We start from the raw sequence: 16,751 nt of genomic DNA on the forward strand, positions 1-16,751 counted from the left end.
CATAAACATACATACATAAACATACATACATACATATATATATATATAAACAGACATACATATGTACATTAATATATACATACATAAATATATATACATACATACATAAATATACATGCATATATATATACACATAAAATGGATGGATGTGTATATACATACAAGTATATGTATAGATACACACATATATGTATGTGTAGATATACGTTGCGTCAAGAAAAAACCCGGAGGTTATTTTATCCCTACAAGCCTGTTTCGCAAGTTTCCCTGTGAAACGGGGAATCTTATATATTCTTATATATTATAAGATTTATATTATTTTTTATCGACTTTAACAATCTTAAACTAATTCTGAAAAGATGATTTATAATACATATTGTTAGTTATTTCTATTGCACAGTTGGCCATATTGCACCTTCAGCTATTATTTAGTTTTAATATATAAAATGAAGTTTTGAAACTGTGCTGAGAAATGCAGATAAAAACAATCTCATAAACAAGAAACTATGTGATAAACGTGCAACCATCATGCAAATATGCCCCTAGTGGCCGTGAGCTGCAAAATGATTGGATGCCGATCGTCTGGGGATGCCTGCAGTCTGTAATCTTGCGTTTGGCAGCAATACGAGTGTTAACTTCTTATTTGCAGACGCAACCTATTGAGGTACAAATGGAGTAACCAGACACCAGGGGGTGTTTGATTCCAGCAGTGTGGTCAAAGGGTTGGGAGGCACAACACAACACTGCAGTAATAACACGTCTTAAAGGCCTACTGAAACCCACTACTAGCGACCACGCAGTCTGATAGTTTATATATCAATGATGAAATATTAACATTGCAACACATGCCAATACGGCCTTTTTAGTTTACTAAATTGCAATTTTAAATTTCCCGCTGAGTTTGCTGTTGAAAACGTCACGGAATGATGACGCGTGTTTGTGACGTTATTGGTTCCCGGAGGTGAAGTTTTACTATGGAACAGAGCGGTCAAGCGAACATGGATCCCGACCACATGTCAACCGGCAGGTTTCGGTGAGAAAATTGTGGTAAAAAGTCGCCTCTTACCGGAGACATCAGCAAAGCTTGCGCCGTCCATGCAGCTGCCGTGACTTCCCTCAGAGACTCTGGCGTCAACACACTTCAGGTACTATTTAATCTCACTAAAACACTAGCAACACAATAGCAGGTAAGGGATTTTCCAGAATGATCCTAGTAAATGTGTCTAAAAACATTTACGAGGGCGGCATGGTGTAGTGGGTAGAGCGGCCGTGCCAGAAACATGAGGGTTTCAGGTTCGCTTCCCACCTATTAACATCCAAATCTCTGCCGTTGTGTCCTTGGGCAGGACACTTCACCCTTGCACCCGGTGCCGCTCACACTGGTGAATGAATGATTGGTGGTGGTCGGAGGGGCCGTAGGCCCAAACTGGTAGCCACGCTTCCGTCAGTCTACCCCAGGGCAGCTGTGGCTACAGATGTAGCTTACCACCACCAGCTCACTTCTCTGTGAGCGCTTTGAGTATCTAACAATAGAAAATCCATTATTATTTATTATTAATATTATGAAACATCTGAATCGCTCTCACTGCCCTCGCCTTTTTTTCTCCTTTCTATTCCTTCACTCTAAATTTCCTCATCCACAAATCTTTCATCCTCGCTCAAATTAATGTGGAAATTGTCGCTTTCTCGGTCCGAATCACTCACGCTGCTGGTGGCCATGATTGTAAACAATGTTCAGATGTGAGGAGCTCCACAACCCGTGACGTCACGCGCACATCGTCTGCTACTTCCGGTACAGGCAAGGCTTTTTTTATCAGCAACCAAAAGTTGCGAACTTTATCGTGGATGTTCTCTACTAAATCCTTTCAGCAAAAAATATGGCAATATCGCGAAATGATGAAGTATGACACATAGAATGGACCTGCTATCCCCGTTTAAATAAGAACATCTCATTTCAGTAGGCCTTTAAGTCTCCATTGTGTTATTAGTTCATGATAACAGGCATAAAACTTTGGTTCAGGGGCAAATGAAGAATAAATTGAGTTTTGGTGCAAATTCAATTCTGCTGCAGCTTGTGTGATGACTGTATTATGCTGATAGTATATATTTGTATCATGAATTGATTAACGTGAACCCGGATTTAAACAAGTTGAAAAACTTATTCGTGTGTTACCATTTAGTGGTCAATTGTACGGAATATGTACTGTACTGTGCAATCTACTAAAAGTTTCAATCAATCAGCTAAGACGGTGCTACTTTGTCAGGTGAAACACTGCCACCTGCAGGACTGGAGTGGCAGGCGTGCCTAATCTAGTGGCAGGCGAGAGTGTCCAGTGATGAGTTGGTCTGGGGCTGGAAACACAAAGCAGCAATTATCCTGCTTCCATGCAAAGAGAAACTACCTCCGCTTGGAATATCGATCCACTAAAGAAAACATAGCGCCGGTGCTGTAGTGTGAAATAGTCATTAGGATATGTCGTATAATTGCTTCCAGCTTGTTTGTGCTTCAAGTCGATGTCCAGTAATGTGCTTCAGCTTCTCACAAAAGTACAAGTTCACAAACTTTTCCCAGACACAATTTGTCTCCTTTTTTTCCTCAAGTCTTAAATGTCATCACTGGGTGTGTGTGTGTGTGTGTCCACGCACCCCATCGAGCCGGTCAATTTCCCCCGACGCCGGGACATATTAAAAGCATGTCCTTCATTCTGACGCTCGGAGCCCAACGCCCGCATCAATCCTCACACGCGCTTGCTTCCCACCCCGTCTGGCCAAAGTACCTCCTTTTATCTGCCCAGGAAGTGGCGTTTAAAGGCCTACTGAAATGAGATTTTCTTATTTAAACGGGGATAGCAGGTCCATTCTATGTGTCATACTTGATCATTTCGTGATATTGCCATATTTTTGCTGAAAGGATTTAGTAGAGAACATCCACGATAAAGTTTGCAACTTTTGGTCGCTAATAAAAAAGCCTTGCCTGTACCGGAAGTAGCAGACGATGACATCACCGGTTGTGGGGCTCCTCACATCTGAACATTGTTTATAATGTGAGCCTCCAGCATCAAGAGCTATTTGGACCGAGAAAGCGACAAATTCCCCATTAATTTGAGCGAGGATGAAAAATTTGTGGATGAGGATATTGATAGTGAAGGACTAGAAGGAAAAAAAATAGAATAAAATAAAGTTAAAATAAAAAAAAAAGGCGATTTTGTGGCTAAAGGCTCAAAGCTTCCCACCTCCATCTTTCTACTTTGACGTCTCCATTATTAATTAAACAAATTGCAAAAGATTCAGCAACACAAATGTCCAAAATACTGTGTAATTATGTGATTAAAGCAGACTACTTATAGCTTGGATTGGGCTGGAAAAAAATGTCCGCTACAACCAGAGACGTCAAACGCACGCGTCATCATACGTGTCATCATTCCGCGACGTTTTCAACACGACACTTCGGCGGGAAATTTTAAATTGCAATTTAGTAAACTAAAAAGGCCGTATTGGCATGTGTTGCAATGTTAATATTTCATCATTGATATATAAACTATCAGACTGCGTGGTCGGTAGAGATGCGCGGATAGGCAATTATATCATCCGCAACCGCATCACCAAAGTCGTCATCCACCCGAACCAACATTTTATCAGAACCGCAACCGCCCGCTGAAATACATCAGATGTCGGCCACCTTTACCACTCACAGAGCTATTTAAACCCGTTTTACAGAGTAGTGAAGACAATGGGAGCCGCTAACATTCTCACGAATATCCAATGGTGTTCATCCTGATGACAGGAATATGGGCGTGCTGTGAAGCCTCTGGCTTTGACACCTTAAACAACATGTACACACCGATTGTTAGTCCGGCAACATGTTGTGTGCAGCTTCCGCAATCACACGTACAAGATTGAAAGGCATACTGAATGATACAGAGTACACTGATGGTTGTGATATAAACAATTTTAACACTTACTAATATGCGCCACGCTGTGAAGCCACACCAAACAAAATTGACAAACACATTTCGGGAGAACATCCTCACAGTAACACTAGTGGGGTGTATAAAATAGTCAGGAGTATCATAGATACAAAGGATTATGGGTATTTGTTGTGTTGCGTTTATGTTGTGTTACTGTTACCATGTATATCAAATTATTCCGGATGCCACCCGCCCGATTCTAATTAAAATCAATTTTTTCGTCATGTCACCCGCCCGACTCCGCGGATGAGACCGCAAACCGCGCATCTCTAGTGGTCGGTAGTAGTGGGTTTCAGTAGGCCTTTAAGCCTGGTTTCTACTCTTGCCTCACGTAACTTGCTTAGACCAGAGGTTTTCAACCTTTTTTGAGCCAAGGCACATTTTTTTATTGAAAAAATCCATTGGCCCACCACTCGAAGAAAACATTAAACAATTAAACTCAGCAGCCAATATTGATAATAAAAAGTCAATCTCGCAATTGTTTGAAATGAATTTCAACCCTAACCAAGCATGCATCACTATAGCTCTTGTCTCAAAGTAGGTGTAGTTTCACATTATGCTGTGTTTTCCCATGTGTAGTGTTTTAGTTCTTGTCTTGCGCTCAAATCCTGTTTTTCTTGGTATTTTCATGTTGCAGTTTCATGTCGTCCTTTGAGCGCTATTACCCGCACCTACCTCAAAATGCAACACGGAACGACACAGGAGGTCCTTCATACCGACAGCCATCAGACTGTATAATGCATATGTTCTTTGACTGCACTTAAATGTAGAATATCCATCCATCCATCCATTTTCTACCGCTTATTCCCTTTCGGGGTCGCGGGGGGCGCTGGCGCCTATCAAAATGTAGAATATATGTACAATATATTTATATTATTCATATATTATATATATAATATATCATATTATTTATTATCATCATTATCTATTGTGAGCGAACTGTGGTGCTGAATTTCCCCCCAGGGATCAGTAAAGTACTTTCAATTCTATTCTATACTCTGTTTTAGCAATCAAGACTACATAAAATGTGTGGACGCCATCAGAATTTGTATGAACATTGTTGATTGTCATGTCATGTACGGATGTACTTTGTGGACGCCGTCTTTGGTCCACAGTAAGTCTTTGCTGTCGTCCAGCATTCTGTTTTTGTTTACTTTGCAGCCAGTTCAGTTTTACATAGCCTTCCCTAAACTTCAATGCCTTTTCTTAGCGGCTTTCGCCTTTTGTTTATTTTTGGTTTAAGCATTAGATACTTTTTTACCTGCATGCTGCCTCCCGCTGTCGTCCGCACATTGTTATCACGACGAACCATGTTCCCGACATCTAAAAACTAATTAGCCACCTGCTGATATGGAAGAGTATATAACATGGTCACGCTGCCGAGCTCTAGACAGTACAGACACTCAAAAAAGGGCACATTATTTGCGGATTATAATTACTGGTTTGCAAAAACTATTTTTAACCCAATTAGGTGAAAGTACATACCGAATTTTTCAGACTATAGGTCGCTGTTTTTTTTCATAGTTCGGCCGGGGGTGCGATTTATGTGTGAAATTATTAACACATTACCGTAAAATATCAAATAAAATTATTTAGCTCATTCACATAAGAGACTAGACCAGGGATCACCAACGCCAGGTAGCCCATAAGGACCAGATGAGTCGCCCGCTGGCCTGTTCTAAAAATAGCTCAAATAGCAGCACTTACCAGTGAGCTGCCTCTATTTTTTAAATGTTATTTATTTACTAGCAAGCTGGTCTCGCTTTGCTCGACATTTTTGATTCTAAGAGAGACAAAACTCAAATAGAATTTGAAAATCCAAGAAAATATTTCAAAGACTTGGTCTTCACTTGTTTAAATAAATTCATTAATTTTTTAAATTTGCTTCTTATAACTTTCAGAAAGAGAATTTTAGAGAAAAAATACAACCATAAAAATTATTTTAAGATTTTTAAACACACATACCTTTTTACCTTTTAAATTCCTTCCTCTTCTTTCCTGTCAATTTATTTTTTTTATTGTAAAGAATAATAAATACATTTTGATTTAATTCTTCATTTTAGCTTCTGTTTTTTCGGTGAAGAATATTGGGGAGATCTTTCTTCAAACTTATTACCATTAAAATTCCCCAAAATTTTCTGGCAAATCTAGAAAATATTTAAAATCAAATTTAAATCTGATTTCAAAGTGTTGTGAATTTCTTTTAAAAATTTTGTTCTAGAAAATCTAGAAGAAATGATGATTTGTCTTTGTTAGAAATATAGCTTGGTCCAATTTGTTATTTATTCTAACAAAATGCAGATTGGAGTTTAACCTATTTAAAACATGTCATCAAATTCTAAAATTAATCTTAATCAAGAAAAATGACTAATGATGTTCCATAAAAAAAAAAAATTCTCCAAAAGATTCGAATGAGCTAGTTTTCTCTTCCTTTTTTTTTCAGTTGAATTTTGAATTTTAAAGAGTCGAAATTGAAGATAAACTATGTTTCAAAATTTAATTTTCATTTTTTTCCTGTTTTCTCTTCTTTTAAACCGTTCAATTAAGTGTTTTTTTCATCATTTATTCTCTACAAAAAACCTTCCGTAAAAGGAAAAAAAATGTACGACGGAATGACAGACAGAAATACACATTGAGATGTATTTATTAAAGGTAAATTGAGCAAATTAGCTATTTCTGGCAATTTATTTAAGTGTGTATCAAACTGGTAGCCCTTCGCATTAATCAGTACCCAAGAAGTAGCTCTTGGTTTCAAAAAGGTTGGTGACCCCTGGACTAGATGTATAAGATTTCATGGGATTTATCCATTAGGAGTGACAGATTGTTTGGTAAACATATAACATGTTCTATATGTTATAGTTATTTGAATGACTCTTACCATAATATGTTACGTTAACATACCAGGCACCTTCTCAGTTGGTTATTTATGCGTCATATAACGTACACTTATTCAGCCTGTTGTTCACTATTCTTTATTTATTTTAAATGGCCTTTCAAATGTCTATTCTTGGTGTTGGGTTTATGAAATAAATTTCCCCCAAAAATGCGACTTATATATGTTTTTTTCCTTCTTTATTATGCATTTTCGGCAGGTGCGACTTATACTCAGAAAAATACGGTAATCTCCCATGGAACACCACACCAGTGTGTCGCAGAGGTTGAAAAACACTGGCTTAGGCGACGCCACCCTGCTCCCTTTCCCCTTAGCCTTGAGTACAGTTCCAAAAAACCGAGGTTGGCGTGGGCGTCGATGCAGACCACTGGGATTGGTCGGCTTTTGAAGAAGCGGCCCCCCAACCAAACAAAGGAAAGCAGACTATGTACTTGAAAGTGATTAAACATTTGCACGAAAACAAGTATTGTTTACTTTACGTTGCACAACAAATCAGATTTTTTTGCCCTCAAGTGTCACGGATTGAATGTTTTTTCTGTCTAAACCAGTGGTTCTTAACCTGGGTTCGATCGAACCCTAGGGGTTCTGTGAGTCGGCCTCAGGCGGCGGTCAAAACACACCCGACTCATCGTGTAAATACAAACTTCTCCCAATTGGCGTATTACGCATACGGCAACAGCTGACTGATTTGCAGGTGTGTAATTTGTTTTGAGTTAATGCACGTGTTGGTTTTGTTGTTTGAACAAGGTGATGTTCATGCACGGTTCATTTTGTGCCCCAGTAAAAAAAGATGGTAACACTTGAGTATGGGGAACATAATCACCATTAATTAGTTGCTTATTAACATGCAAATTAGTAACATATTGACTCTTAACTAGTCATTATTAAGTACTTATTAATGCCTTATTCGGCATGGCCTCATTATAATCCTAACCCTAACCAAATAACTCTGAATTAAGTCTTCATTACTTAAAAAATGTTTCCCTAGTGTCCAAATAACTCTAAATTTGACATGATCTAAGGTCTGGATTATGGTTTTGTTATTTTTTGTTAGTTTTCGGACTCTTTTAGTTCCTGTTTGCGCTCCCTTGTTTTGTTTGGTTACCATGCCGACTTATGATCATTCTGTCATGACAGGGGGGGGGGATTCGCAGCTTACTGCGAGGTTTGTTCTCCCAGGATGCAAACGGACTATTCCGGACAAGGCTTGCAGGTAGGAACATATTTATTAACTCGATAAATCTTGCCAGGGCATGAGGTAAACAAACATTAACTATGGCGGGGAAGAAACACAAAACTGTGGCATGAAACAAACAAACAAACTATGGCTTCGAACAAACACAAAAAGGTGGCAAGAAATAAACAAGACTTACGTGGACACGGCATGAATCGAGCAACACTGTGGTATCGCATGAAAACAAGCAATGACGCCAGGCCGACTGACTGAGCTTAAATAAGGGTCTTGATTAGAAACGGCTGCGCGGTCCGAACACCAGAGGCAGGTGAAAATCATAAGTTGGCATGTTAACCAAACAAAACAAGGGAGCAGAAACAGGAACTAAAAGAGTCCAAAAACTAACAAAAAAATAAGAAAAACTAGGGCTGGGCAACGATTAAAAATTTTTATCGAAGTTAATCGCACTAGTTCTCTGATTAATCGCGATTAACTGCATTGTATACGCAAAGCCCAATAATGAATTCAAAAGTAGTGTGTAGTGCACCCTTATTGGAATATTCTCCCACATGAACAAAAGCGCCAAAACATTTGTTGTGCAAACACAATTTAAATCAGTCCTTGTTAAACAGTAGCAGTTAAACAGCCTATTTTATGAAATTCAACTCCATCCATCCATCCATCCATTTTCTACCGCTTATTCCCTTTTGGGGTCGCGAGGGGCGCTGGCGCCTATCTCAGCTACAATCGGGCGGAAGGCGGGGTACACCCGTGGCGACTCAAAAAATGTGAATACAAACATTTAAGCTTATTGCCACTGCCAGGGTATTTAAGTTATCCTGTTTGTTATAGAAAATAAATATAATCTACATACAAATCTCTGAGCCACAATCATAACATCTGAACAGGCAATTTCTGAGGTAACAGCAGAAACATTTTTTTTATCAGGGATCTTATGTTTAAAAAACCTATATTATAGGTAGTGGGCTGTTTTAGGGAATTTTTGATCAAATTATCCGTAGTAGCAATATGGATAATGTTGTGTTTATTCTGCGTAGTGCACTTAAGATAATTATGACCATATCTAGGAATTGATATGATGGGAATTTTCCAATTGTTTGCTTGGTGCTTTGATAAACTGAACGCATCATATACATGGTACTATATTGTGATGTTATGAGCCAGGGGAAAAAAGAACTACCCTACCCAGCATGCAACAGGAGTGACGAGCATGCGCGGTAGCCCGGTAAAGGTTGTGTCGCCATGACGGCATCTTGTATGTTATGATATGCACGCTCTGAAAGTAAACGTTAAGAACTCAGCCAACACTCCTGGTCTGCATTATTCATAAATAGAAAGACAACACATATACTCCGCTGCTTCACAGGCCGCTGGATGTAGCCGGCAAAGTATTCCCATGCTAGCTAGCCGGTCTAGCAAGCACGCGTCATTCAGTCCAAAACGGCCCGATCTATGCACATTCAGAATTGTCTGGCGGTCGTAAGTGATCCCGGAGTGACCACGCTGTAAGCCAGCCATGAAATTTGCAGAATTGTCCGGTATTTTTGCCAAATGTTCCATCTTTACCAAGAGCCCCTTGACGCCGAAGCCCGTCCGGGCGACGCCATCTTGTTAAGAAAAGGCGTTAACAAAATAAAAGCATGTAAACAACATACGCAAATGTACGATAAAATAATTGTCGGCGTTAATAGATTGATGAGTTAACTCGTAATTAACACATTAATTTGCCCACTCCTAATAAAAACATAATCCAGACCACAGATCATGACACAATTAGGTCTTTGTTACCTAGAATATGTTCCCTATACTAAAGTGTTACCAAAAACATATAACTTTGTCTTGAATTTGAAAAAAAAATGTTTTCACTAATGAAAGGTTCAGGGGAATGCGCATATGAACCTGGTGGGGTTCAGTACCTCCGACAAGGTAAAGAACCACTGGTCTAAACGCTCCATAGTGCTTCAAATCTGATATTTTGGCATCAGATTCAGGCCACATCAGGAGGTAGTTTGAATCTGGTCTTTTCAAATGTGACTTCAGTCTAAACGCAGTGCGACCTGTATGGGATTGTTTGGTCATCTTTGGGCGAGCTAAAGACACAGTCGCCAGTGGAAGTAGATACTTCATCACATCTGGTGTCAGTGAGCAAAGTCTATTTAAAAAGACCACATTTTCGGAGCATCACTTGTCAATAGTGCACAAATAATATTCTCTATGTCATGCATTAATATATATTTTTGATTTAGAAGCAATAGCGATTGTTGAAAGACCAAAAATGACGCTGTGGCGCATTTATTTACATGCGAGTTAAAAAATAAAGCTAACGTTTATTCACGCTGATGTCTGTGTCTCCTCTACTTAACAGCCATTAAACGACTACAACCCTCCCAAATATATTACACTATATTCATCCATTCATACAATATATGAATTACATCGGAGCTGGTTGGAGAAAAACACCTGGAAATGGCAAAAATCTGCAGAAAATTACCTTTTAGAGTTTAAAATGTACGTAACAGAAGTATAGTTGCATGTCAACTGTGAGAATCTCCACTACCTTATATCTATATATGGTGGTATGAGGCTAAATTTTTTACTCATTTTGTCGCATGGTAAAAATCGATATTTGGCCCACGGACCATTGGCACATGTACAAATATATATATATATATATATATATATATTAGGGGTGTGGGGAAAAATCGATTCGAATATGAATCGCAATTCTCACGTTGTGCGATTCAGAATCGATTCCCATTTTAAAAAAAAATCGATATTTATTAATTATTTTTTTTAATCAATCCAACGAAACCACACTACACAGCAATACCATAACAATGCAATCCAATTCCAAAACCAAACCTGACCCAGCAACACTTAGAACTGCAATAAACAGAGCAATTGAGAGGAGACACAAACACGACACAGAACAAACCAAAAGTAGTGAAACAAAAATGAATATTATCAACAACAGTATCAATATTTGTTATAATTTCAGCATAGCAGTGATTAAAAATCCTTCACTGACATTATCATTAGACATTTATAAAAATAAAAGAACAATAGTGTGACAGTGGCTTACACTTGCATCGCATCTCATAAGCTTGACAACACACTGTGTCCAATGTTTTCACAAAGATAAGTCATATTTTAATAGTTAAAACAAATTTATAATATTGCAATCGGTTGATAAAACATTGTCCTTTACAATTATAAAAGCTTTTTACAAAAAAATCTACTACTCTGCTAGCATGTCAGCAGACTGGGGTAGATCCTGCTGAAATCCTATGTATTGAATAAATACAGAATCGTTTCGAATCGCAAAAATATCGTTTTTGAATCGAGAATCGCGTTGAATGGAAAAAAATCGATATATAATCGAATCGCGACCCCAAGAATCGATATTGAATCGAATCGAGGGACACCCAAAGATTCGCAGCCCTAATATATATACATATATACATGCAAATACATATATACATACATACACATATACATACAAATACATATAAACATACATAAATATATAACACACATATCTATATATATATATATATATATATATATATATACACACACACACATATATATATATATATATATACATACAGACATATATATATGTATAAATATATATGTGTGTTTGCAAATTATAATAATAAAATGCTATATAACTAATAGTTATTATGATTAAACATTAAGATTATGAGAAAATTCGACTCCTACCTTGTTTACTTCTGTGACGACTACCTTTAAAGTGTTGTCATCAATCAGAAATATCAAGCAGCTAAAAGCCAAACATGGATAAGTGTGGAGGGAGTGTTTGGCATTTTTTCCCATCATGCCTTGCAATGTATTTAAATAGAGATAATTTACATTTTTTTAAGATGATGAGATGTTTTCTTTAATAGCCACAGAGTTCAGTGAGCAGGTTGTGTTGTGTGACCATGTGTGTTAACCTTTCCGGCTGCTTATTTTTCTTTCACCATGACTAGGAAAGGTTGTTTGAATTGGGTCATATAAATGATTGCTGTGCTGGTGGAATTTGGAAAGAAAGAACACATCATGGGCACTGACCTGAATTGCTCATATTCACAACATGCTGACTATTTGCCACCTGTCAATATCTTAGGTACTTGTATATTTAATATGAAAGCAAGGTTGGGTTGCCTTTTGCACACACCTGTTCTAGCCAAATTGACAGAATTAATAGATTAATATATTCAACTTTTTTTCTAGGATATTCCTGAGCACTAGCTGCATTGAAGGATCAGTCATATTCGGCCTGTTCGCTCCACATTTGGCCCACAGTTCCCCCGTACCAAGTGCATGTGTGCTGCGAGTACCTTGGTGTCCAAGCGCTGCAGGTAGGAGCAGATGTACTCGATGCTTGCTCCGAAGGGGTGCACGTGCAGGAATGTGGAAATGATTCCTGAGGAACAAACAAAAACAAGTTCAGGCGATGGATTCCATCTAAAGCAGGGGTCGGGAACCTTTTTGGCTGAGAGAGCCAAAAAGCCAAATATTTTAAAATATATTTCCGTAAAAGCCATATAATATATTTTTTAACACTGAACACAACTAAACACGTGCATTTTTAAGTAAGACCAACATTTCTAGAGTATAACAGGTGTCTTATTCTTTGTAATAACATTGTTATTCTGAAGCTAACTGTGGATGGGGCGTGGCCTGTGGGCCTGCAGGGACATGTGCGTAGATGGCCCACCTAGGCCTTGTTATCTAATCACCTGTTGCTCTGTTATAAGCAGCAGCCAGGAGGAGAGACTGGGTGGGGCTGGAAATACTATTGCTGGAAATACTATTGCTGGAAACTTATTGAAAAATAAAACAATATTGTAACCCTGAAACAGGCTCTCATGTCGGTGCTTGGGGGTCTGAATAACCCCAGGAGGGCAAACCCCACACTAACCAATAATAAATAAATAACTTCTTACCATTAACGCAACTTCTTGAACAGGTGCGGTAGAAAACGGATGGATGGATTAAAAATGCATGAGAATGTTTTATATTTTGAACATTATTTTTAACACTGATTACAAGTGGAATTATTCATTACTTATCGTGTTAAGCAACGTCAGCTCAGATTTATCAGAGAGCCAGATGCAGTCATCAAAAGAGCCACATCTGGCTCGAGAGCCATAGGTTCCCTACCCCTGATCTAAAGTGTTAATATCTATGTGGCCCCGGTGTGTCCGGCATCGGGGCCTCGTCACAGAGAGACTAGACATCTGCTCGCGGTAACACACACGGCCTCTCGGGGAGCGCTCGTACAAGCGCCGTGTGCTCATATACCCGCCGCCTGTGGAGCGTCATGTCCACCTTTGCGAGACAAGCCAACCCCGCAGCCAATGGCGGACCAAGACCCAGCAGCCGGGGTGCGTTAAATACCTCATTTAGAGATAAAAGGGGAAAGCGATTAGAAACGGAAGCAATATTCCATCTGTTAATCCTCATTCTCCAGACTTGTATAAATTCCATCGACAAGGTCACACTCAAGCACTTCAGAGATCTTTATTTTTCTTCTAAAGCTTAGCCGGCACATTATATCAGCAGCAGAGAATATCTCCTGCTACTTTTGAGCCCTGTGGAAGAGCACCACAGACTCTTTGTTGAGGACTCCAAATCAAATGACATTTGCTCTTAGTCCTTGCTGTAAGAATCCTTCTTTTTTGTGTGTGTTGATTGGGTTTAGGTCTGGGCTCTCGTTGGGACGTTCCAAAACTCTGGGTTTCGCCAAAGATAGGCCGGCGTGCAAACGGTCGATGACTTTTGGACAATTAGTCACCGAGCAATGATTTTTTGCTTGGCATTCATGCTTTTTCAACTTATTTGAGTCGATACAGTACCAATTTCCCGTGCCTGGTAATCCATACCCGTACCAATTTTTGGTACTTTTGTGTGTGTTAGTAAATGCTAATTGATTAAATACAATTTTTTAATGCAACATTTAAAAATGATCTCCGAGTCTCATTTGCAAGTATTATACAGTAGACTGCAACACGGTGGAGGAGGGGTTAGTGCGTCTGCCTCACAATACGAAGGTCCTGAGTTCAATCCCGGGCTCGGGATCTTTCTGTGTGGAGTTTGCATGTTGTCCCCGTGACTGCGTGGGTTCCCTCCAGGTACTCCAAAGACATGCACCTGGGGATAGGTTGATTGGCAACACTAAATTGGCCTTTTGTCTGAATGTTGTCTGTCTGTGATTAGGTGGCGACTTGTCCAGGGTGTATCCCGCCTTCTGCCCAAATGCAGCTAAGATAGGCTCCAGCAACCCCCCCACAACCCCAAAACGGACAAGCGGTAGAAAATGGATGGATATAGTAGACTTTGCATGAGGTTGCTGTTCAGTACTGTTTAACTACAGTGTTGCCGAGCAAGGAAGTAGTCTTTGCCATTAAGTTGAATGTGCCCGACTGTTCTTTTGTTGAGCCCTACAAAGTCTTTCTACTGTAAGTATTGTATTTATTACACATCAGGTGTTTGATTGTAGCATGCATCGTAGTTGTACCATAAATTCCAGGCTTTGAACCCAAGGGCTTATAAAACGGTGCGGCTTTGTTATGGATTTTTCTTCACTGACTATGGTTATAAAGTAAATAGTAAAAAAAACGAAGCCAACAAACTGAACAGGTGTTATTGTTTGGGCTATGGCGCCATCTTATGGACGAATTGGTGCCCTTCTGTTTAGATTTTTTTTTTTAAACCTACAGGAAGTAAAGTTGCCGTTCGGTCTTTGAGACGTCCATAGCGTTTCTACTCGTACAGATTCTTCATTTACTACTCTCAGCAACGTTTGTAAGTTTTACAATATAACTAAAACACCTTTGATGTCTGTAGGAGTGGGTTTTTTTTTTGCACATTTGAGCATACTATCGTAATGTAATGAAGCCAGCGTCTTCAGCATTAGCTAATATGCTAACACATCTACAAGTGTGTTAGTATTAAATCCTCATTGAATTCACCGAAACGTCAGCGTTGAGTTATTGAGTCTGTTGAGATGATTGGAGAGCTCGCTTGCGCAGCTACTGGGTCCATGACAATTTAAACGGCCGTTACTTGTAGTCTAGCGCGGCTAATAAATGGAAAATAATTGTTTTCTTCTCAAATTTAAAGCATGTGACTTATTACATCATCATTACAACATTTCTTCTTTTGGGGTACACACTTCTCCCTTCATTATTGTTTTTTTTTTTAAAGAGACATAAATATTGACTTTACTATTTTGGCTACAATATCAAAATATGTATTTTTTATGTCTATTTATAAAAATATTCCTTCGTTGCGCTCATTACAAACATGTGGAAAATGCCATGTACAATTGCTAAGGCTAACTAGTAGCATGTATATGGAATATCCAATGTAAATTAGCATTAAGCTAGCACATTTTCCAAAAGTGAAGCAATAATTTGCCTTTGAGCATTTTCTACCAGGCAAACTTGCTCTGTTGGCAGTGGCTGTTTTAAAGGCCTACTGAAACCCACTACTACCGACCACGCAGTCTGATAGTTTATATATCAATGATGAAATATTAACATTGCAACACATGCCAATACGTCCTTTTTAGATTACTAAATTGCAATTTTAAATTTTCCGCGAGGTCACCGGTGGTAGCGGACATGTTCTCCCAGCACCGAAAACGGCTAAAAGTAGTCTGTTTTTATCGTATAATTACACAGTATTAAGGACAACTGTGTTGCTGAATCTTTTGCAATTTGTTCAATGAATAATGGATACTACAAAGAAGAAAGATGTTGGTGAAAAGCGGTGTATTGCAGCCGGTGTTTCTTCGTTTGTTGTGAAGCTTTAATATGGAACAGAGCGGTCAAGCGAATAATGTTTCTCTACCACATGTCCACCGGCCGGTTTCGGTGAGAAAATTGTGGTAATAAGTCGGCTCTTACCGTAAACATGAGCGGAGCTTGTGTCGTTCCTCCTGTAGCTGTTAAAGAGGCATCTGCGACTTTCTTGGCTCCCCCATGGCTTCCCTCAGAAACACTGGCGGTCACCACACCCCTCCAACTTTCAGGTATGACTATTTAATCTCACTAAAACACTAGTACCACAATAAGCAGATAAGGAATTTTCCAGAATTATCCTAGTACATGTGTCTAATAATATCTGAATCGCTCCTGCCCTCGTCTTTTATTATAATTTTTCTTCTAGTCCTTCACTCTCACTATTCTCATCCACAAATCTTTCATCCTCGCTCAAATTAATGCGGAAATTGTCGCTTTCTCGGTCCGAATCGCTCTACCTGTTGGTGGCTATGATTGTAAACAATGTTCAGATGTGAGGAGCTCTACAACCCGTGACGTCACCCGCACATCGTCTGCTACTTCCGGTACAGGCAAGGCTTTTTTATTAGCGACCAAAAATTGCGAACTTTATCGTGGATGTTCTCTACTAAATCCTTTCAGCAAAAATATGGCAATATCACGAAATGATCAAGTATGACACATAGAATGGACCTGCTATTCCAGTTTAAATAAGAAAATCTCATTTCAGTAGGCCTTTAAGAAACGGCCTGCACGGCATCTTTCTGTTATCAGAGTCAACATTGCAACTTTTTCTCCTTACTCTTTGTTTACACTCTTTTATGTTTTTAATTAACATTTTTAGAATGTGCCGCGCCATTAAAAAAAATGAGCCAGGCCACAATTTGGTCACCCCTGTC

General features: G+C 39.0%; 1 protein-coding gene across 7 annotated transcripts in view; it reads right to left on the reverse strand.

Moving 5' to 3' along the window:
- The window catches only part of enox2 (ecto-NOX disulfide-thiol exchanger 2), a 505,472-nt gene that overhangs the window by 14,462 nt on the left and 474,259 nt on the right, over window positions 1-16,751 (reverse strand). For all 7 annotated transcript variants that reach the window (XM_061891605.1, XM_061891604.1, XM_061891603.1 and 4 more), the window contains one exon: window positions 12,403-12,488. In XM_061891605.1, the coding sequence (XP_061747589.1) occupies window positions 12,403-12,488 (86 nt within the window). The remainder of the gene's footprint in view (window positions 1-12,402; window positions 12,489-16,751) is intronic.

This window comes from Nerophis ophidion, linkage group LG29 (assembly GCF_033978795.1).
Source record: "Nerophis ophidion isolate RoL-2023_Sa linkage group LG29, RoL_Noph_v1.0, whole genome shotgun sequence".
NCBI lineage: Eukaryota > Metazoa > Chordata > Actinopteri > Syngnathiformes > Syngnathidae > Nerophis > Nerophis ophidion.